The sequence below is a fragment of the Sabethes cyaneus genome, chromosome 2 (assembly GCF_943734655.1).
Source record: "Sabethes cyaneus chromosome 2, idSabCyanKW18_F2, whole genome shotgun sequence".
NCBI classification, from domain to species: Eukaryota; Metazoa; Arthropoda; class Insecta; order Diptera; family Culicidae; genus Sabethes; species Sabethes cyaneus.
In genome coordinates, this window is record NC_071354.1 from 15,402,690 (window position 1) to 15,423,507 (window position 20,818).

Genomic DNA, 20,818 nt, shown 5'->3' on the forward strand with positions numbered 1-20,818 from the left:
AACGCCGCCTACAAGGTGCTCTCCCAGACTTTGTTGCGTCGTCTATCCCCAATAGCAAGAGAATTTGTAGGGCAGTATCAGGCGGGCTTTATGAGGGCCCGTGCTCTTACAGATCAAATTTTTACTCTCCGACAAATCCTCCAGAAATGTCGAGAGTACAGCGTGCCCACGCATCATATTTTCGTGGATTTCAAAGCAGCATACGATACCGTTGAACGCGAACAGCTATGGCAGATAATGCACGAGTACGGTTTTCCAGACAAACCGATGCAGCTGATCAAAGCTGCTCACGAACGAGTGGTGTGCTACGTGCGCGTTTCGGGGACACTCTCAAGTCCTTTCGAATCGCGCAGAGGGTTACGGCAAGGGGATGGACTGTCCTGTATGTTATTCAAAATCGCTATTGAAGGTGTGATCCGGCGAGCGGACAACGAGAGGAACGATCTTCAGCAAGAGTAGCCTACTCCTAACCTTTGCAGGCGACCTCGACATCATTACTAGAAACCGTGGGACGGCGGAGGCAATTTGCGCCAATCCGTTCCGTTCTCTTCAAGAACCCCACCGGCACCAGTAATAGAGGGGCTCAACGTGCTGGATGCCTCGACCAGGTTGAAGCCGACTTGGAGGTGTTGAGACGCGCAACGAATTGGCGACGAGTAGCCCAGGACCGAGTACAATATAGAGGAATTCTTGATACGGCAAGAGCCTCCCCGGCTCTCGGCTGAATAAGACAAGACATTGTCAGCTGCGTACGGCGGCGTATACTTCTTGACCGTAGCGTTTAGCGAAGTGCAATACGGGCCCGATTTCCCGCTTAAATGTGCCATTGGATCTCCATACTAATGTTCTTGTCCGTGGCCACCAGCGAACCCAAATATATGAATTCATCCTTCACTTCTGGTTCGTCGCCTTCAACGACATCCGTCTGTAGGAGGTGCGAGTTTGTTTACTTTGAGCCTCTTCCTTTCATGTATTTGGTCTTCGATGGATTTATTTTTTACCTAATTTTAATTTTACCTAGTTTGCCTCCGCCGTTGCAAAGTTCCTGGCTATGATCAAAATCATCTGCAAAGCCTAGGAGTTGGCTACTCTTGGTGAAAATCGTGGCTCTTCTTCGATGCCCGCTCATCGGATCACCCTCTCTAGAACGATGTTGGACAGTGTGATATCCTGCGGGTTCCCCATCTAACACAAAGTAACTCACTATTTACGCGCGAAGCTGTCAATCGATTCTCACTTTCTCTCTCTGTGCCAGTTATAACTGGCTACGCTACCGGTAACTACTCAAATAATGTGTCAACAACACACATTACGCATTACAGTACAGGTAAATCCTCTAATATGTAAATTCTAGGATGCCACAAACAGCATGCAGGATAAGCCGTCGCCTTGTCTCAACCCTCGCGGTGTCTAAAGGGACTCGAGTGTCCACGAGATGCACACGAAACACATCACTTGATCCAACAATACATCTCTCATCAGTCGCGCCAGTTTATCCGGAAAACCGTATTCGTACATTATCTGCCACAGCTGGTCTCGATCGACTGTAACGTTTGAAATCAATAAAGATTTGATGCGTGGGCAAGTTGTACTTTGCAAGATCTGTCGGATGGTGAAAATTTGGTCCATAGTGGCGCGAGTCCCCATGAGAGTACCTTGTAGGCGGCGTTTACCAACGTTATGCCGCGGTAGTTGCAGCAGTCGAGCCTTTCACACTTTTGTAGATGAGCCAGACCACTCCTTGCATCTTCCCAAGTTTTGGAAATTGCCCAGTGTAGAGCCGTTGTCAGCGTTGCTCAACCATGTTTATAAATTGTTGCCTGATCGGCGGTCCTTACCGGCGGCTTTGTTGATCTTGAGCAACCCGATTTCTCGTTGGACTTTTTGGAGATTAGGTATTAAGGTATTATTATCACCCATGGGCACTTCTAGGCTAACGTCCGTTTCGCCTCCTTGTGCAACTTCGCCATTGAGAACTGCCAGAACTGCTTCCACCTGTCGTGTCGACCACCTCGCGCTCTTTTGTGATTAGATGCTCTTCCGGGTAGCCTTACGAGATTGGTTCATCTTCTCGTATAACTTATGTCATTAACTCGAAACAGTTGTTCTAATTCTTCACGATCTCTGTACTCCTTTCGGCGCTTTTTCATCAGGATCGAAGTCAACTGATTTCCAGTTCGTCGGTATTTAGCCAAGTTCTCCCTTAGTGGCAATACACAGATAATTTTTCGCCACGGAACATCAACATCGTCATCAGGGATATGAACGTCCAGGCCGTCAGGGAAGAGATATACAGACCAGCGATGCACGCATGATGCAACGTATCAACTTTTCAGCTTCCCGAGGGCTGGTGATTTGAATTACTTCAAAAAGTTACTTGGAGAACACCTGATCAGTTAGCAGCCCGCACAGTTAGCTTCGGGGTACGATGCTGGCCTAACAAGCCAGTTGTCGTACGTTCGCGTTTCAGTAGGAGCGTCAGTAAAAGAGTAGGAAGAGTCAGTAGAATCATTGCAGTAGCCCCGTAATTATCCTGTACTATAATAACTGGCTGCGAAGTCTGTCGATACACTGATCAACGTCGCCTAAATGGTGCTCCCCTAAATCCTATTACGGCGTCTATCCCCTATAGCAAGAGATCTCATAGCACAGTATCAGGTGCGCTTTATACGAGCCCGGGCCCGGGCATATATACGGATCAAATTTTCACATCGACAAATCCTCCAGAAATGTCGGGAGTACAACGCAACGTGCCCACCCACACATTATATTTTCGTGGTTTTCACGTCAGCATACGATACAATCGAGTGCGAGCAGCTATAGTAAATAATGTACAAGAATGGCTACGTGCGGGCTTCGGGGGCGCTCTCGAGTTCTTTCGTATAGGTGACGGAATATCCTGTATATTATTTTATCGCTATTGAAAGTTTGATCCAGCGTGAATAGTAGTAGTAGTACTAGTAGGGGAAAGCCACCATCATATCATGGACTTGCCAATGTATGTGGGTAGAATTACAGTAGATCCAAATTTGATTATCAAATGTAAAATTCATTGTTGTTACAGAAGGGCCAAAAGGGATTGGGCGGACCCACAAGCAGAGGCACTTGTGCGCATTCCGGGGTTATAAGGTTCCAGCAGGTTCCAGTCGCCTTCCAGCATTAGGATCCTTCCATGTAATAATCAATTTCGCTGTACCAACTTCAACCCACGTGATAATTTGAAATGTGGAAACACCCTAAGTTCGGCATTGAATCGGTAATCGGATTGTTGCCGAAAAAATAGCTAATCTCCTTGGTCTTGGGCCATCATACTAACAACAACCTGTTAGTTTTTTTTCTGTTTTACTCGTCTCTTACTCTGTCGCGGTCCAACGTCAACTTTTTCGTAAAGTGGAGGAGTTTTTTGGTGCGAAGAACGATGAACTCCAACCCACACTCTCTCAATAGGTACCCGAGTGTATTTGCAATTAAACTACCGCCGCACCCTTATTATCTCTCCAGTTTTTTTAGCGTTCCATACACGCACACATACGCTCCCTCGCCGACGGTAATTATTTTTGTACGATTGCCTTTTTCGCACCAAAAAACAGCCCTGTAATAAAATATAGATTTCATCTCTTTGAGTTCTATTCGTGAGTAAAATCAACATTCTACGAGTTTACGAAAATTTTATTCCATTCAGGATTACCAATCGTTAAATGTTTATATCGCAATTTTTACAATGAAATAAGTCACAACACATTGGTTTGCCTAAGGATGCTGCCGTTTAGGGCCAATGTGCCAACTAGCAAGCAAACTAAAAACGAATGAATCTAGATGCAGTTGAATAGCCAATCACAATAATCAAAACCAAAAGCTTTTTTTTAAATCAACGAAAAAATAAACTTTTAGGTAATAAATAGCTTAACTGGAATAGTTACTTGTTTTTCTGCACTTCTAACTTCGAGAGTACTAAATGTAATGAGTAGTGCTTAAGTAGTACATTAAGACAGCCTATTTGAAATTGGTTATGCTCTGCTTTTCGGATAGACTAGATATAACGAGTCCTAAGAGCAACAAGTTCACTTTTCCTGATTGAGAGCGTTGATAAATTCTTCGAGTTTCTCCTGGATGTGCCTCACTCGAACTAAAAAAAATGACCAAATATTTAGACGTGGTGAACGTAACTTACCTGCATCGTAACTTACTCAGTTCCTCAGCTAAAGTAACACGTTTTCCAGTCAGTAGCTGCTGCTTCTTATCATCATCTTCACCGTACTCGTCAAGAACCTCCTTGATTTCCTTGTCCAAACGGCGAGCTTCCCGATTAATAACCTGTTGGCGGAGCGCGTTGGCAGTAACTTTAAGGACCTGCTGGATCCGCCAGAACAGTACAACGTCACTGCAGTTAACCTCGCATTCCGATCCCTGCTGAGTGTACAGGTAGTATGCTTTGCGGCAGTCGTAGGCCTGGCTCAGGGCTTGCTTGAGGAAATGTCTGTTAACGAAAAAAGTAGCTTGGTTATTTGATTTTATCTGAGAAGTTTTGGATGAAAACTCACCGTCTGTAGATTGGATACCACGTTTCGCGGATGTAATCCGTCTCGACTTCTACATTGCTTCGCTGAAGGTTTTTCCGCACCGTTGTCAGCTCGTCGTAGCTCAGTGTGGGTGAATGTTTTAAATCGCTGTATAGTATTTTGTCCAGTTCGTTTTTCACATGCTTCCGTTTGTTCTGCTCGTCCGTAGACGAACGCCATTGGAGCCACTTTTGGGTCGTTGATGGACCGAACATTTCACTGATCGTTTGCTCTGTTGATTGCAATTTTTCCTTTACCGACGTTTCTAAAAAGCGTACCGCTTGGTCCCATTCCGACTTATCGTGTACGTTACGATCTTCCAGGGTATTCAGTTGAATAACTCGTAGCATATCGATCGCTTTGTCTTCCCACGAATGTCGTCGGATTGCTTCATCGATCACGGCGCTTTTCAGATTATCGTATAGATCGTCGTGATCCGGCGTTTTGCGCGCTACTTCCATGAGATGTTGAAATTCTTTTTGCAAAGCTTCCCAACCTGCCTCAACCGATTTGGCCGGTAGTGCTTGTTCAGCCCACTGGCGTAACTTAATATCTACCATAGTGTTGAAGGAATCTACAATAAAACCAACATAAACGGGGTGCTCAATAATTTATGCACGGGAAATAACTAACTTTGCGAACCGGATTGTGCTGCTGGGAGATAAACGTTTTCGAACACGTAATTGGATAGTTTCTCCCAAAGCTTATCATTCATGAGTTCTTCCCATTTTTTGGCCGAAACTTGGGATAGATTCACTACTTCATCCAATACTTCTCCTTTGGCTTTCTCGAACAGTTCATCACGACCAGATTCGCGTAATCTGAAACGAGTGAAGTTTAGCAAATGATGTCAGCCTGTGTTGAACAGCGAATTACCTGGGGAAATTGTTTTTCCATTCCGTTTCCAAATTGAACCTTGTAGCTTTAAATGCGTCCGCCTGCTGTTCTATCGTTTCCCGAACCATCTTCCAAAAGCGGTCAGCTACCGCTAGACTAAGATTCCTAGTCGTAACCTGATGGGACATTGTGACGCCGCTTCTGAAAAAATCATGTTTTAATTAGCTTTTGTTAGTTACAATAAATGGAATTAATTACTGGAACAGTCTAGAATTCTTGAAGAACTTCTCCTCGTACTCTCGAATCGTTTCGATTGTGTCATCTTTTCGTCCTCGGCCGGTAACGACAGCAAAATATCCCAGTGCCTTCATGGGAAACAATTTACCCGACAGAATCTTTCGAATTCGATTCGGATCCGCCAGATCTTCAGCCATGTCAACTTTAGTTAGCACAAATATGGTTCGCTTTCCAAGCGGGTCGCACTTTGAAACCATGTCAGTTACATTGCTCCGTTCGGCATCCACCGAACCATCCTAGAATATACGGCATTAGTTGCTATACTTTAATTGTAAGCACCACGAACACCATACCTGTATACACAGAATAATTGCATTCGGATTACTCATGTAATGCTCTGTCATTTGTTTGATCGAATCTTTCGTATCGGCAGCCATATCCACCGTTTGTGTCGATATTATACCGGGAAGATCGACCAGCACCATCCGCTGTAAGCCGGGACCTTTGACTGTCATAGAAATCACATCCATGCTAACGGTTTTTCCGCCTCGTACCGAGTTTCTCATCCTAATTTCCACATCTCGACGCAACTCGATCAGATCACTCTCCTTCGTTAGATCATACTCGCGATCGGAGTCGCGAAATTGCGCCACATGATAGGGACCCTCCGAAAGGGTTACCTTGACCGGCGCTCGGGTCATCATTTCTCCGCTTCCACGAGGGAAAATTCGAGCCTGTGCGATCGCTTCTAGCACTGAAGTTTTGCCACTGCTTTGATCACCCACGACTACGACCCGAGGCAGATGGTCCGCGGTACTGTAGCTGGTGTCATACCCGGACAGCTCATCTAGCACCTCCGAGTACATATCGATCAGCGACTTTTTGATGCGTTTTTTTGGTGGTTGCTTTCGGTTCGTTTTTAGAATCAGAAACTGCTGGCGCAGGTCTCGGTTCTCCTTTTCCAGCTTCTCGATTTCTCGTTGGTATTTGAGCTGCACGTTCATGATCTCGGTCTGCAGACTATCTACTTGTGTTTGCAGCGTTTCTACTCGTTTACGACTCTCTTCCGAAGTCATTGTTTTAGCGTTAACTATATTCGTACTGCGAAGTTCTTCTTTGGTTGCTAGAAATAAGTTCAGAAAAGTTTCGTTACGAAAACCGAACTGTTAATGCTCCATCTTTTTCGAACTATATTCAAGAATGACTAAATACACTACAATGGAAAGTTGCTATGAATTTGTCAGCTATTATTACCTCCGTATAATTCTGATATAAACTCAGATAGATTCTGGAAGGAACCTAGAGACCGAAAGAAGAGAAATAAAAGCGTTTGGTTAAAAATGACATATTTCGTCGTGGCTGCCTTTTATGGAATCCAAATCTTTCCTTTCTTTTTGACAGATATGATCAGTGAATATTGTTGAACACCTACTGTACGAGACTCAAGTAATGTAAAAACAAGCCAACCACGTTAGTTCAAAATGAAAGGAGAAACTAGCATGCGAAATTGCTTATGGAAACCAAGGGGTTACTAAATCTAACATTTAATCATTCTTGAATGATCCTCTCCCGTGCAGCAACGACGATACTAGAAAGCACTACTGTAAAAGAAGTAAAAAAGTGAGTCATTTTCTTACTCTCAATTTGTGGGTTTTGCTGGGTTTCAGCTGCTTCGATTGCATTATCCAACCGCTGATCAAACCATTCACGCCATTCATTAATCTTGTTTTCACTGAGCTGTTTCAAGCGAGGATCTGCAACAAACAAAAATTTAACTTGTTGGCTTAGCATTCCAAGTCAGCACTCACCAATTTCGATAGAATCTTTCACCGAATCCCTAACCGCCAGTAGACTTTTGGTAAATTTTCCCCACTTCTCGTTATCGGGTAGTACCTCATCCAACCATTTCATATCCGGCAATCCATCTTTCCATTCCTCGTACCGTTTGTTCAGAGTAACTCCTCCCCCAATTGCACCACCCAGCAGAAGGTAACGCAGCTTGAGCACACCTCGCAGCACTCGGCCAACTAACATGCCATATCCTCGGGACGATTGATAATACTGGTGACCGCCGAATCCGGGTCTCCGAAGAAATTCATGTTGCTTGCGGTAGAAGTTTTGACGGTTTGGGCCACTGCCATCGCCACCGAATGTAAAACCAGAAAAGTTTACATTGCTTACGGTGTATGTCACAGGTCGTTTATATCGGAATCGCAGGTTAATGCTGAAAACGAAAAAAAAAACAGATCAAAACAACTCAACCGGTTCAAGTTTCATTATCCGATTTCGTTTACTTTCGGTCATTAACATCATCATCGGAAAAATGATATAAACAAATGAAAGCGTCATTGTGCGTGTAAATCAGTCGTGAGCAAAAATCAATAAAATTTATGTAACATCATCTGATTTTTCACCGATCGCTCTGATGACGATCATTGCACTGGTGCGTGCTCACAAAGTTGAAAACGAAATTAATTACCATATCACGCTACTTTACCTGTGTTTTCCACGCAATAGTTGTGCCATTGTAGTGTCTCGCAAATTTTCGCACAAGCACAAACAATTAAAACATTATTTTCTGCTTCAAAAAGTGGAAATTCGGCTAGAAGATTGCAAAACGAGCTGCTGAAATCTGATTTTCGCACTGACAGGACGGCGGAGAAAAATTTTTGTGCTTAGCTTAGAGTTAGCCCCGCTAAAGGTGTGCGAAGGAAGTGAACAACACTTTTGCACTCTTAAATATTTTCTCTGAAAATTGGTTTATTATTGCCCGTTTCTTTGGTAATAAAACGCGCTGCTTACCTTTTTGATAGCTTGAAATCGTCGCAGAAAGAATCTGCTTGGCTGTACTCAAGTAAAGCCTAGTATCGACCTGAAAAGAAATGGGCAAAAAGATAGCCCAAGAAATGCCAAAGAAAAGATTTTCCATTTGCGATTTCTTTAGCAGTATGCACCTCACAAGAAATATTATTTCACTTTCAGATGGCGTAGTTTTACATGCAAGTGAATTGAAACGTCACTTTTTCGTACGGAATAATATCCGGCGCAATTATTACCACAAGAAAAACTGACAGATAAATGCATGCCTTGCAGTTGTCAAATTTTCTTCGGTAAATAACAGGATTTTTTCTTGAGCTGTTTTCTTTTCAGCTGGATACTAGGCTTAACCAAGAGTTCGAATAATGGTGTCTAACAAGGGTTAAACAGCTTTATGTACAGTGGACCCCCGTTCGTTTGAACGATTCCTCATGCAAACTAACGGGGTTAGTTTTTAATTTGAACAACTGGTAACCCTAAATATACTGGAACTTGTGTGAACTGGCTGCCCTGCTCTTTGTTATTGTTTTGGTGGCTTGATTCAGTTGGCAGTTGCAAGCAGCGAATATTCATTCTCCGATTGGATTTCTACCATAATCGTTGGGAAAACGCAATGTGAAACAGATTAAACACGCTAGATCAGCACAAACAAATCGTGTTTATGTGCATTGTCGGCATAAGCAAATGATGTCATATTGAGTATGACGTTTGAACCATTTTTAATTTGCACGTCGTGCAAACCAACGGGGTTCAAATTAAAAAGTGTTCAGATTAAAAACGGTCAAACGAACGGGGGTCCACGGTATATCAATCAATAACTTGCTAAGCAGCGTCACTTTTAAGTAATTAACCGAACTTTCAAGCTGTCTTGGGTTCACTGCATAGAACGCTAAGCAGCTTCGAAATAAACTGTCAAAAACTAAGAAAAAACAAATTTAGCAGCACTTCTATGTTCTATTTTTGATTGTATACCATTCGCCCGAAAACCGTTCCCCAGAAATCCATTCCCCAGAATGCCAAACCCCAGAATGACCCATTCCCCAGAAAACTATTTCCCAGAATATACCATTCCCCAGAAAACCATTCCCCAGAAAGTCATTATCCCGAAAATACCATTCCCCAGAAAGCCACTTCCCAGAACCTACCATTCTCCAGAAAATTTTGTCCCAGAATGAGCCACTTAGAAAGTTATGATAGATCATTCGGGCGAATGTTACTGAGCCGAATATCAGTAGCTCTAATATGTAACACTAGCTCGAATGTAATTCTAGCGGTTTGGAGGATCTCACCGTTTCAGCTGTGAATCATTACGAGGACTAAAGGTTTGTAACTAACGGTCAGTAAACCTAGGCAAAGGAATAAGAAGAGGTGTTTTCTGCCTAAAAAACAAAAACAGTTGTCACACAGTGTTGTTAATCAAACAGTTAGAATCAACAGGTAATCAGTTAAGCCTAGTATCCAGCTGAAAAGAAAACAGCTCAAGAAAAAATGCTGGTATTTACCGAAGAAATTTTGACAACTGCAAGGCAAGCAATTATTTGTCATTTTTTCTTGTGGTAATAATTGCGCCGGATATTATTCCGTACGGAAAAGTGACGTTTCAATTCACTAGCATGTAAAACTGCGCCATCTGAAAGTAAAACAATATTTCTTGTGAGGTGCATACTGGTAAAGAAATCGCAAACGGAAAAACTTTTCTTTAGCATTTCTTGGCCTATCTTTTTGCCCATTTCTTTTCAGGTCGATACTAGGCTTTACTATGATTGAGTATAAAGAACAAACAGCTGGAATTTATTGCGAAAACTGAATTGATGATTTCCATGACCTGCACTGCCTAAAAGCATTGTATTGTACCTTAGTTTACCCCCTTTTTGAAAACGCCAACGCGCGCCTAATTTGGACTCCGCATAAACTTTATTGGAAGCTTCAAAATGAACGAGTGCGCAAGAGGTTCAAACAATTGGCCTTGCGTAGTTTGCCTTGGCACAACCTGGAAAATTATCCCGATCGCTACTGCTTGCTTGATCTAGATAATTAGAACGTCGAAGCAAAATTCAATGGGCTTTGTTTGCGGTAAACTGTTACATGGTTGATTCACCGCAATTACTTTCGTTAGTGATTTTCCGTGCAGTACAAGGATCTTTGTGACCATCCCCACCAATAATTCTACCAATTCGCCCTAGTCAATTGTTGGGTATATGCTGTCCTTACTCGCTGCCGCTCGTTCGGACTTAACTAAAGGATAACCCCTACTAGTCAGTAAGCCTAGGAAAACGCCCGTACCTAAATAGAGGTGGTTTCACAGTGGCCGGCGCTTCCGCCCAGTAAACCATTTGATTTGTATATCTCGATTGCAACTGAGATATACGAAATCATATCTGAACGAAAAAGTTATACCGTGGACCCCCGTTCGTTTGACCGTTTTTAATCTGAACACTTTTTAATTTGAACCCCGTTGGTTTGCACGACGTGCAAATTAAAAATGGTTCAAATGTCATTCTCAATATGACATCATTTGCTTATGCAGACAATGTACATAAACAAGATTTGTTTGTACTGATCTAGCGCGATTAATCTGTTTCACATTGCGTTTTCCCAACGATTATGGTCGAAATCCGATCGGAGAATGAAATATTCGCTGCTTGCAACTGCCAACTGAATCAAACCACCAAAACAATAACAAAGAGCAGGGCAGCCAGTTCACACAAGCTCCAGCATATTTAGGGTTACCAGTTGTTCAAATTAAAAACTAACCCCGTTAGTTTGCATGATGAATCGTTCAAACGAACGGGGGTCCACTGTATTTCACGCCATATAAGAACATATATGTACCAAAGTGGAGGCGATATACGTGCGAAAGCTTTGACAATTATTTGTAATTCTATTTTGCGTAGTTTTTATAACACGCAACTAAATACTCCTGAATATATGATTAAGATATAATTAAATATTGCAATCGTCTATACTGCTTTATAATTCACAGTCATGAATTGTATATGAAGACACGCACGACTGCAAGACAACTTATTGTTCACTTCGATTTGACATACTCTAATCATTATACAATTCCAATGTGAAATTGACATGAAAACGAGTTAATGTGAACTTTCTATTACGATTTTGTGTTATCTGGGCGACGGCGGGTCGCCGGCGAACACTCGCGGCCTACGGCCGTCTCGCCCTGAATCGTCTAGGCGACGCTTGCTACTAATTCGGTAATAAGCGTGGCTCGGGAATCGATAGGCGTTTTTGACAAGCTATCGCCCGCTTAGAGGCGCTGCATAAAAAAAGTGATGAAAAGTAAAATCGCTGTCAAACTCCATACATTTTTGAAAAAAACTGAAATAAAATGCATTTTTTGATTAACCCTTTCAATTGTCAGGATTTTAGATAGCGAAATATTGGAAGAAATTTGTTTATCTACGTTAAGGTTAGTGAAAATATTCGAATTAATTAACTTTATGGCAGAAAAATGTTAATGTTTGATTTTGTACCGCATAAAACAAAAGTACATAGAGTCAGCTGTAAAGTTTACATATCCTGGATAGAGAATCACCAATTATTTTCAGTCTTCAGCGTTTTCCAATGTGTTTTTAAGTGCTAACGGATTTATTTTCTTGATTAGCATCATCTGCGCCAAGAACCAAACATATAACCTATCAGTTCGTAACCATAAATACACTTGCGAAGCTCTAATAATCTCCCGAAGCAGGAACAATATATATCAAATGAAAGGTAATGCTTTTTCTTACCTCTATTATCCATTTTCATCATTCCCACTTTTGGTAAATCAATAAAATATTACATTTAAAGTCGAGTTCCATATAGGCGTTTTTGACAAGCTATCGCCCGCTTAGAGGCGCTGCATAAAAAAAGTGATGAAAAGTAAAATCGCTGTCAAACTCCATACATTTTTGAAAAAAACTGAAATAAAATGCAGTTTTTGATTAACCCTTTCAATTGTCAGGATTTTAGATAGCGAAATATTGGAAGAAATTTGTTTATCTACGTTAAGGTAAGTGAAAATATTCGAATTAATTAACTTTATGGCAGAAAAATGTTAATGTTTGATTTTGTACCGCATGAAACAAAAGTACATAGAGTCAGCTGTAAAGTTTACATATCCTGGATAGAGAATCACCAATTATTTTCAGTCTTCAGCGTTTTCCAATGTGTTTTCAAATGCTAACGGATTTATTTTCTTGATTAGCATCATCTGCGCCAAGAACCAAACATATAACCTATCAGTTCGTAAACATAAATACACTTGCGAAGCTCTAATAATCTCCTGAAACAGAAACAATATATATCAAATGAAAGGTAATGCTTTTTCTTACCTTTATTATCCATTTTCATCATTCCCACTGTTGTTAATTCAATAAAATATTACATTTAAAGTCGAGTTCCATATAGGTGCCAGCAAGCATTTTGGGAATTGCACTTTTTTTGTAGTTCCAATAATCACAACCAGGTAGCGAACGGTAGCTCTTAGTTTTGCTCGAATTCGCCTATAGGTGCCAGCAAGCATTTTGGGAATTGCACTTTTTTTGTAGTTCCAATAATCACAACCAGGTAGCGAACGGTTGCTCTTAGTTTTGCTCGAATTCGCCTATTGCATGAAACCCCTGCTTCCCTTCGGATTATAGATGATTTAGGGCGAGACGGCCGCAAGCCGCGAGTGTTCGCCGGCGACCCGCCGTCGGAAGCGCCGGCCACTGTGGGGGGCAGGCCCCTCGCAGAAACCACCTCTATTTAGGTGCGGGCGTTTTCCTACACGGAGCGAAAAAGCTCCAGTTTGTTTCAAACAAAATGATTGTTGTTTTAAGCCTCAATAAAATATTTTTATAACAACCTGAAAATATTGTTGTTTCCAAACGAGATTCTGTTTGAATCAAGTAAATAACAGTTTTGAATTAAAAGTAAAATATTTTCAAATTTGAAGTTGACATTGATGTAACAATAAATATTTTCATTTCAATCATACATTTCAGTTTGAAACAAAACGAAATTTTTGTTTGTGCGTAAAACAACCATAAATATGGTTGAAACTACATTTTTATTCTCCGTGTAGGCTTACTGACTAGTAGGTGTTATACCTTAGTTTCGTCCGAACGAGTGGCAGCGAGTAAGGACAGCATATACTTATAAATTGACGAGACCGACACTTAAACACCTCGTCTAAAATTCGTTTTCCTAGGCTTACTGAACTCTAGTTACAATCCTTTAGCCATACCCCTCGCAATAATTAATTTACAGTTCGAAATTATTAATCGGCAAAGCTGCTGTTATAGAAACTTCAATCCGCTGGTGTTACATTCGGGTATGTGGAATTCAGGGTATTGGGGACACGGGGAAACATATTTTTCTTTTTCTAATTTTGCTTCTAGTTGTAAGCCAGCCCTTTTTATTTCCAACTTTCTTTCTGGGGAATGGTTTTCTGGGGATTGGCTTTCTAGGGAATGGTTCGTTCTGGGGAGTGTCTTTCTGGGGAATGGTATATTCCGGAAAATGGTACATTCGGGGGAATGATTTTCTGGGAAATTGTGCTTTCTGGGGAATGATTTTCTGGGGAACGGGATTCTGGGAAATGGGTTTCTGGGGAATGGTTTTCGGGGGAATAGCATACAATCTCTATTTTTATATTTCTATCTAACTTCTATATTCGATGCATTTGCCTGCTGTTGGGTTTGAACCCGGGTGTTCCCCGTTGTAAACCTATACCGATCCACTGCGTCACCTTTGTCGTATACAAGCGATGTGAATTTTGCCAATGAGTTGTTAAGTAAAAGTTCGTAGAACTTGCAGCAGCTTTATGCAGCGCGAGTTAATTATAGAACATAAAGTTTGGAACCAGGCAATTAACTATAGTAGTGAGATACCGGCAGCATATGCTACACAACACAACACAATCATGAAGAGCATTACATTCTAATTCATATTTGTAATTAGAAATGTGCGAGGATTAAATTTATTCAAGTGAAATAAAAATAATTAATCTCCAATAGTTTCAGGTTCTGCTGTTTGATCACCAGAAATATAAACGAAAAAGCAGCACGCAGAACTTGTTAGCAACTAAAGTTACTTCAGAACTTCATGTAGCATCCTAATAGCTTTGAAGTATCTATGAAGTACTCGCAGCACTTCTTAAAGCCATTAGTTCCACGTATACTTGATATACACTACTAATCAGCAAGAAAATTCCACGGAACTGAATCTGAATTAATTATGAACTTTCGAGTTCGCGTGTCAAGTAATATTCGAACTTTTGGTTGCTTGGGTATGTAAGTAATAAGTATATATTTGCTTGTCTGGCACGTAAGCTATTGATTTACTTGACAAAATAAACGATTCTTGCCCTTGCGACTATACTGGCGACGGTTATAATTCATCGCGTACGAAATTGATAATATAACCAAGACTAAAATAAGTGATCAACATTCTCTAAACAAAGCTCTCAAACGTCTCAAACAAACACAAGCGGCTAATCAGAGATTACTTTATTAATAATTTACGTCTTATTTACGTATTCAATGATACCCAGGTAACCAATAAGCATTAGTATAAGCAGTAAATCAATCGTTTATTAGAGTATAATCAATATATATAGAATGCCAGTGTCGCTGGTGTTTCATGGATATTTTGGTGGCAAACATGTTGCTGGTTCGTGTCTTGGATACGGGAACTACATTGTCAAATTGCCCAATAGAAAATTTTCCTCCCGACGAAATACCCCAAAACGACCAAATCGGGTGATTTACGGAAAAGCAGAAGGATTTTTTATTGGGTTGCCTTTTTAGTTTGACAATCAGATTCCCGTTTCGAATCGATCACTCACACATATGCGCATACAGTGTAAATACGTAATTTTCAAATGTGTGATGTTTACCACGAGCACTGCAGCGACACTGGCATTCTATATTGATTCAACTTTTATTAGCATTCCTGGCGTTTTATACTGCAGGTTGTTGTTTATCAGCCTTTTGACTGCATAACTGTTGTAATTTGGCATCCACAATTCTATTTAAATTGTTCTTGTCGGTAACTAGCTGCAAATAAGCATTGTCAGCACTATAAGTAGCCGCATATTTTGCCAAATTAGCATTTAGGTAACATTTAAGGCAACTTAAATGCTTATTGGCTTGCATTTAAGTTGCATTGCATTGCATTAAGTTGAAATGCTTATTGGTTACCTGGGTAATCTTCAACTACAACCTAGCTACAACCCCCCAACGGCAGGCAACCATATTTTCGCCGCCAACATCTCGTGTGTGCGAAAATGAAAAATAGCATCTCACCACTGCGTTTCAATCAACTGCCAGCAGTCTGATTTGGGCCCGCAGTGAAAATTTGAACCCGGGACATCTGGCACTCATTGCAGCTCAATATTAGAGATGCCTATAGGGTGACTACAACTTTAAGTATTGAGCTTGCTGACGTTTGCCGCACGCACACATCGACATGCGATTTATTGTTGCTGTTGTTAGATTTTACATTGATTTTACACGTTTGTTTTTGTTTTCCCCCAGTTATACCCCGGTAAAAAACATACGTTTGTGTGAAAAACGATAAGTTTTTGTAGCCTTTTGCACTGGGCTTAGCAAGCTCTATAGAGGCATTTAGTTGACATTTATCTTACGCACACTTTGCCGCGTATCATCTTTGTATTCCCACCCCCACTGTCACAAATGTCATTCCCACACATTTTTCGTGTAGCCAACATCTCATCTAGCCCACAATAAACTTTGCCTTGGATGAAATGTGTTTGTGAGTAGCCCGCTCTAACTTCAGCCTCGGATAATAATGTGTATAAGTAATAAGCGCTCGAAAAAAGTTGGTGTTTTGCTTTTTTCTTTTTGTATCGGACGTGTAAGAAGCGTAAAAAGATGTTCGCCGCACTTTACCCTTCAGTTTCATAAGCCTGATTCCCACTAATGAGTTTGGCAAACTATTTCTGGAGGGCGCCACCAGCAGAGTTTACACACAAAAAAAAAAACAAATCCTTTCTTCGAGCCTGTTAATCTGTTCTCTGTACTACCACAGAGAACAGATTAACAGGCTCGAAGGAAGTAATCGATTATTTGTGTGTAAAATCTGTCGGTGGCGCCCTCCAGAAATAGTTTGCCAAACGCATCAAAAAATATCCATGTACCTTTATCAATATTTCTTTGTGCTGGAGTTACATAGCAGCGATGGCAGCGACATCAAGATTTAGTTTGCCACTTACTGCTCGAGGGGTGCTCTATTGAAGATATTACTCGTAGATTACATAAAAACCTTTTACACACTTTTTGTCGATTACCTGGTAGTCTGTTCTCTGTGGTACTACTACTTAGGGCGAATATCCAGTGCCAAATATTTAAAAAAATGAGCGTTTTATCGTACATTGCTGAACAATAGCTTAATTTGACGGATTTTAAATTGTTTTTGATTTTTGTGATTGGACGCCCGAAATCACGTAAACCCCCCTCCCACCATAGTACAATAGTGTCCGTTTTTTCAAACCTCCCACTCCCCTGTTCGACAGAAGTCTTTTGATGTGAATGACGCTTTTTCAAATGATTGGTTGAGAACTTGGTTGAGAAATGAAATTTGGAAATTGGACTGCCCCTCGTCACCTGAATTGCTTTCACATTGGTTGGCAACTGGTATATGTCATTAAACACGTGTGAGATTTTGTTTTGCTCCCGTTATTCTTAACCGCTGGTGAAACGAACCGATAAAACTCTAAACCCCACTAAAACTATAAAATCGGATCAAATATGAAAATTCGGTAAGTATTGAATAATATACCATTCAATTATCTACATATTCACGACCACTGCTTATATTTCAGCCCTCAGAAACACGTTCGGCTGGGTTTCCTGGGAAAGTCGAAAAAACAAAATCGTTCCAATCAAACAAAGACCCGCAAGGAACTTCGTAAAGAGAAAAGACAGCAAAAGAAGATTAACCGTTTTAACTACCACAGCCGAAAAAAGTCCGATCGCTATCTGCGCGACGAGGATGAGGAGGAATCTGCTCAAGCAAAACGAGCCGGAAAACAAAAGCGGGCGTCTGACAGTGAAGAAGACGATTTTGACGATGAAGAGATCGAATCCGATTTCGAGGATGAAATCGAGTCGGGTGGCGAGGCAGTCACTAAAGGTAAAGGTGTGGATAATGGAATGAGCCAGTTGGAAAAGGAACGCCAGGAAGAGCTGCGTGAACTTAAAAATTATGAGCACGGTCTAAGGGAGAAACGAATTGCTCAACTGGAAGCAGCCAACGAAGAGGATGACTTGATTATCAAAAAGTACGAAAAGTTGTTGAAGATTAACCGGCGGAAGAATAAGGAAGGGGTACCGAAAAGTTTCAACGATGGGCTGGACTACGCGTTGGAGCTCTGCTCGGACGATAACGTGAGGAAGATGTACGAAGCCGCCAAGGAAGCTGCGGATATGGAGCAAAATTCCGAGGACGAGTTTGCCGATGACTTTGGGGAAGTGCTAGGGCGAACGAAAAAGAGCAGTGCCAAAAAAGAGGATGGCAAAGGGAAGGGTAAAAAAGCGGCGCAAACGGCGAAGGATAAAAAGCGCATGGAAAAACTGAAGGAGTTCGAGAAAAAGCATCTCGGTGTGGATGATGATGTGGATAGTTTGGGTGGATTTGATTCCGAACTTGAGATGGAACTGGATGAAAATGCTGAGGAGGATTATTCGGAAAATGATGAGCTGTATGACTCGGAAGAGGTAATAATAGTGTAGTTATTTATTGATTTCTTCATGAAAAAAATGTTTTTTTTTTGCAGGAAATAGATAATGAGGATGTTTCTGATGAAGAGGAAGAAGAACCGGCACCGAAGAAAAAGAAAACTAAAAAGGTAACTTTTGAGGAAGAAAAATCGAAAAAGTCTAAGGATAAGAAAAAGAAGCAGTCGGAATCTGAAAAAGAAGAGGAACCGGCTCGGAAGAAGAAAAAGACTAAAAAGGCTGAGGAAGCAAAACCGAAAAACGGTAAAACTGCAAAAAAGAAACAGCTGGAAGTCCCGGAATCAGAACTGGAAGAAGATTCCGAGTTCGATGAAGACGTTTTTGGTAGCATCGGAGAAGACAGCGACAGTCAAGAGGAACCATTGGAAGAAACCAATGCGGAGGGTACCAGTGAATCGAAGGAAAAGGAATCAACTAACACGTGGGAGGACATTTATGGTCGTAAACGTGATAAGGATGGGAATGTGATCAAGGAGGAATCCAGCAGCGGTAAGTATATTCCACCCCACTTGCGGGCTCGAATGGAAAGTGGAACACCGGCTGATGCTAAGCAGCGGGAAAAGCTGCAACGGCTGAGGCGTCAGCTGAAGGGTCAAATAAACCGACTGGCGGAATCTAACGTTCACAAGATTTCGATCGAATTGGATAATTTGTATATGCAGCATGCGCGATTCGATATGAATAACACGCTAACGGACTTAGTGCTAGAAGCAATCGTATCTCCCTCGCTAGCGCCAGAGAGGATGGTACTCGAGCATACCCTACTGGTGACCATTCTTCATGCCAACGTTGGTTCTGAAGTGGGTTCTCATTTTCTGGAGACAGTCGTAGAGAGATTCAACTCACTAATCGCGAAAATCGATACGTTTGATGTGGAAGACAAAACGTTGGATAATTGTGTGTTCATTTTGTGTCATCTTTATACGTATCAAATCTTCAAGAATAAACTGATGTATGACGTAATTGATCAGTTGCTATCGAAGTTCAGCGAGAAGGCTGTGGAATGTATTCTACTGGTGCTGAGATCGATCGGATTTGTGCTTCGCAAAGATGATCCCCTTGCATTGAAGGAAATGATTCAGAAGGTGCAGAGAAAAGCGGCGGAGGCATCGGAAGAAATGAAGAACGAGTAAGTAATTAAAGGCATTGAAACTATTTGGTTATATTCTTATAATTTTTTGGAATTTTTAGTGCACGAGTGAAATTTATGCTCAACATTTTGTTGGCAGTAAAAAACAATAACATGAATAAGATACCTCAATACGATCCAACCCTGGTAGAGCATTTCCGCAAAATATTGAAAGGAATGATCACAAAAGGGAAGTATGTCAGTACATTGAACATCGGTCTGGATGATTTGCTGAACGTAGACGAAAGAGGCAAATGGTGGTTGGTCGGATCGGCCTGGCATGGCAATAAGGACGATAAAGGAGCAGACAAACCGGGTTCCTCTTCTTCCGGTAAGGAAGGAGCTTTTAGTCAACAATTGCAGGAACTGGCTCAAAAACAACGAATGAATACGGACGATAAACGAAGTGTTTTTTGCGCGATCATGAGCGCCGAAGATTACCTGGATGCGTTTGATAAGATCCTCCGGTTGGCCATCAAAGATCAGAGGGTGGTGGTGACGGTCATCATTCATTGCTGTTTGTCCGAGAAGGACTACAATCCATATTACAGTGTACTATCGCAGAAGTTTTGCGAGTACGATCGACGCTACCAGCTGGCCCTTCAGTACGCTGTCTGGGATCGACTAAAGGACATACACGCCTTGAAACAGGCACCGGCCAGGAATCTCGCGAAGTTACTGGCACATCTAATTGCCGAAGGTGGATTGGCATTATCCGTACTGAAGGTGATCGAATTCGCAGAAATCGATAAGGTTACGTTGCGGTTAGTGAGACAAATCATGCTTGGAATACTGCTGCTAGAGGATGAAAATAAATGCCTTCAGGTTTTCAACCGAATCGCTCCCAGTTTCAAGCTGAAAGCGTTCAAAGATAGTTTGCGGTTATTTTTGCATCACTTCCTGCTAAAAGGAAGCGATAAATCCAGTGTCCCGGAGGAGGAAATGCAACTGCTGCAGCAGCGAATCAGTCTCGCCGATCGGATGCTGGATACTTCCGAATCAAGAGTGAAGTTTTGAGTTCAATGTTAGAAAATAAAAGACGATGTTGTTGAAAATCATTATTTTTCGATTTCTCACTTTTTCTGATTTATTTCGCCGTACTTCACATTTGCTGACAAAAACAGGTTTTGTTCATGGGATTTGTTTTCTTGCTACAACAATGTTTTTCTTGCTTTCTTTGTATGATTTTGACTGTCATTTGCATGAACGTTTCGTGTTCTTTCTGTTGATTAGAACCGATTATTTGATTTCTGCTGATGGTAAAAAAATAAAGTAAGCACTGTAACAGATAGCTGCTTGCTTGTGATTACTGTGTGACTGTTAATTAAAAATTTGATTTGAGCTTCGTAATAGAAAAAACCTTAACAAAACTCGAGTGAGTTTTAGAAATTTACTGCCAATGAGTTTTTATCAAGCTACAGCTTCTTCACGTTTGTTTCTGTATCAGAAATGTTATTAGAGAAGAGAAAATTTATTGTTTTGGCCATAAT

At 41.3% G+C, this 20,818-nt stretch overlaps 2 protein-coding genes across 3 annotated transcripts; one reads left to right on the forward strand and one right to left on the reverse strand.

Moving 5' to 3' along the window:
- Positions 1-3,678: 3,678 nt before the first annotated feature.
- LOC128733800 (dynamin-like 120 kDa protein, mitochondrial) lies at positions 3,679-8,264 on the reverse strand. Of its 2 annotated transcripts, XM_053827603.1 has the most exons (11): positions 8,131-8,264; positions 7,442-7,857; positions 7,271-7,387; positions 6,888-6,932; positions 5,987-6,756; positions 5,655-5,929; positions 5,436-5,597; positions 5,193-5,380; positions 4,542-5,133; positions 4,188-4,477; positions 3,679-4,126 (listed from the first exon to the last, which is right to left on the reverse strand). In XM_053827603.1, the coding sequence occupies exons 1-11, from the start codon at positions 8,157-8,159 to the stop codon at positions 4,062-4,064; spliced, it is 2,949 nt and encodes a 982-aa protein (XP_053683578.1). In that variant the 5' UTR covers positions 8,160-8,264; the 3' UTR covers positions 3,679-4,061. The 2 variants fall into 2 exon arrangements, with proteins under 2 accessions (XP_053683578.1, XP_053683579.1); XM_053827604.1 differs by lacking the exon at positions 6,888-6,932.
- Positions 8,265-17,126: 8,862 nt separating this feature from the next.
- Positions 17,127-20,478, forward strand: LOC128738532 (nucleolar MIF4G domain-containing protein 1 homolog). Its single transcript, XM_053833743.1, has 4 exons — positions 17,127-17,220; positions 17,284-18,178; positions 18,238-19,328; positions 19,391-20,478. Exons 1-4 carry the CDS (start codon positions 17,210-17,212, stop codon positions 20,343-20,345), a joined length of 2,952 nt encoding a protein of 983 aa, XP_053689718.1. The 5' UTR covers positions 17,127-17,209; the 3' UTR covers positions 20,346-20,478.
- Positions 20,479-20,818: the final 340 nt, after the last annotated feature.

Coding starts and splice junctions, on each gene's coding strand:
- LOC128733800 (XM_053827603.1), bottom strand. CDS start 8,159: ATGGCACAACTATTGCGTGGAAAACACAG. Junction 7,858..8,130: donor CTATTGCGTGGAAAACACAG/GTAAAGTAGCGT, acceptor TTTCGTTTTCAG/CATTAACCTGCGATTCCGAT. Junction 4,478..4,541: donor TGGTATCCAATCTACAGACG/GTGAGTTTTCAT, acceptor TTTCGTTAACAG/ACATTTCCTCAAGCAAGCCC.
- LOC128738532 (XM_053833743.1), top strand. Junction 18,179..18,237: donor AGCTGTATGACTCGGAAGAG/GTAATAATAGTG, acceptor TTTTTTTTGCAG/GAAATAGATAATGAGGATGT. Junction 19,329..19,390: donor TCGGAAGAAATGAAGAACGA/GTAAGTAATTAA, acceptor TGGAATTTTTAG/TGCACGAGTGAAATTTATGC.